The sequence below is a fragment of the Aptenodytes forsteri genome, unplaced genomic scaffold (assembly GCF_000699145.1).
Source record: "Aptenodytes forsteri isolate BGI_AS27 unplaced genomic scaffold, ASM69914v1 Scaffold136, whole genome shotgun sequence".
Classification (NCBI taxonomy): Eukaryota; Metazoa; Chordata; class Aves; order Sphenisciformes; family Spheniscidae; genus Aptenodytes; species Aptenodytes forsteri.
In genome coordinates, this window is record NW_008796111.1 from 2,265,579 (window position 1) to 2,267,429 (window position 1,851).

A 1,851-nucleotide genomic window follows, 5' to 3' on the forward strand; every position below is an offset into this window, starting at 1 on the left:
GACGAGGGGCTTGGCCAGCCTAGGGTGCAGCTGAATCAGTCTGGGGACGTGCTGCTCCCACACCGGCTGCAACATCCCCATTGCTGGGCACGGCGGCGTCACCACCGATTCCTGTCAAGCTCTGGCCCCATGGGCCATCCCCCCATGCCGGGTGGGCTGTGCTGGAGGAGGAGGCAGGGTTGGGATACTGTCATCAGCTTCGCTCAAATTCTCTGTGCATCCCATGAGCGGCCACGAAGCCCTGGTTGCGTGGTCTCATCACTCTCTAACATGGACCCCTCTGTAAGAGGGCATGGGCCGGGCAGGGAAATCATCTCCTGGGTGTGTATAACATCCTGAGGAGGAGGTGGCAAACCCATGACAAGAGAGAGCCTCTACTGCCCAGAGCTTGCAGCCTCAGTAGCAAGGGGAAAGCAAAACACCTGGAAAACCTGATCCCTGCAGGATGCAAATCCCCTTAAAACTGGTGGTGGAGATGCGCAGGACAATTATTGAGCTGAAAACCCTTCTTCTTCTCCCCCGAGGCTGACAGTGGGTTTGCCACTGGCTGCCCGCTCCCAGGCAGCTCATGCACAGCTCCTTGGTGCTGGGAAATTCGCCCTTCCCAGCGGAGCTGGCTCTGGCTGTCAGAGCCTGGGTCAATATATGGTAATAGGGCTTTGAAACAGTGCTGCTGCGGGAGCTGCTGCCGAAGACTCTGATTCACAGCTTCCCTCTGGTGCTTCCTCCCCGCAGTGTGCACGGAGACGGAGAATAACATAAATAAGAGTAGAAGGGAAAGGGAGGAAGGGAACTTAAATTATAAATGAGGGCTAAGTTTCCAGGGCTCCTGCGGGCAGCTCAGCTGAGCAATATGGGGGGCAGAGGCGGCAGTCCCCCATGCACCCCATTTTTGCAAACACCCTCCTGGAGAGCAGGACTGGTGGAGGTCGGGGTCTGCCCAGGAGCATGGCACTGTGCTAGCTTGCCTATCTCCCTGTTTGCTGTCACCCTCCTGTCCCCATGGGTCAAATCTGGAGGGTGCCATAGTCCCGAGAGGGATCCCCTCTGGCACAGACTGTAATTAGCATTACCTGACAGGTTGCTAACGAAGTCTGGTGACGGTCTGGTTTTGCTACCCCATGGAGATGCCTCCACAGGGATGTGCCCTGGTCTGGGGGACTGGGCTGCCCCATGGCAGCAGGCAGGGATGGGACCCCCACTCGTGGGTGCTGGTGTGGAGGCATTGGGGGGTGTCACAGACCCACGACCCAGCCAGGTTGGCGTGAGTGCAGGAGCAGTGGGGTCCCCATAGATCAGTGTGGGGGGAGAAGAGGGTGCTGGGGTGGTAGTGGGTCTGCCTTTCCTCCACCCCCTTTTGATTTTGGGGCTGCAAGAAAATTTGTGACCCCCACCAACTTAAGGAAAAACCCACATGTGGGCCATGAATCACCACAAGCTCATCCCCGCGGCTGAGAAATGGAGGAGCTCAGCTCCATCCGTGCAGCCAGAGGTGCAAACCCCGCCCCTCCCCAAAGTGACAGGGCTGGGGTGCATCCCGCCGGAGGGGTCCCGTCCTGCCCGGCCCCGCGGCCTGGGGACCAGGGTGGCCTGGGGGAAGCCCAAACCCCGTAGCCCGGGCTCGTACACGAAGCTTTCGACACTCCCAGCAGCTTCCACAAGATGGACCTCGGAGCGAGAGGAGGTGCCGGGCAGGGGGACCCGTCCCATCCCGTCCTGTCCCATCCCATCCTGTCCCATCCCATCCCGTCCCGCGTGATCCTCAGGCGAGCGCCGGGCCCCCACGGCCGCCCGGGCTCTGCCTGCTGGCCCTGCTGGGGCTTGGGGCTGGGGGTGAGGGGCGGGGCTCGC

At 60.9% G+C, this 1,851-nt stretch overlaps 1 protein-coding gene across 1 annotated transcript in view; it reads left to right on the forward strand.

The window, feature by feature from the left end:
• Positions 1–1,423: 1,423 nt before the first annotated feature.
• LAMC3 (laminin subunit gamma 3) overlaps positions 1,424–1,851 on the forward strand; it is a 19,987-nt gene continuing 19,559 nt past the window's right edge. Inside the window, 2 exon segments of the mRNA XM_019474061.1 lie at positions 1,424–1,693; positions 1,695–1,851. The exon segment at positions 1,695–1,851 is cut by the window's right edge and continues 297 nt beyond it. Of these exon segments, the coding sequence (XP_019329606.1) occupies positions 1,424–1,693; positions 1,695–1,851 (427 nt within the window).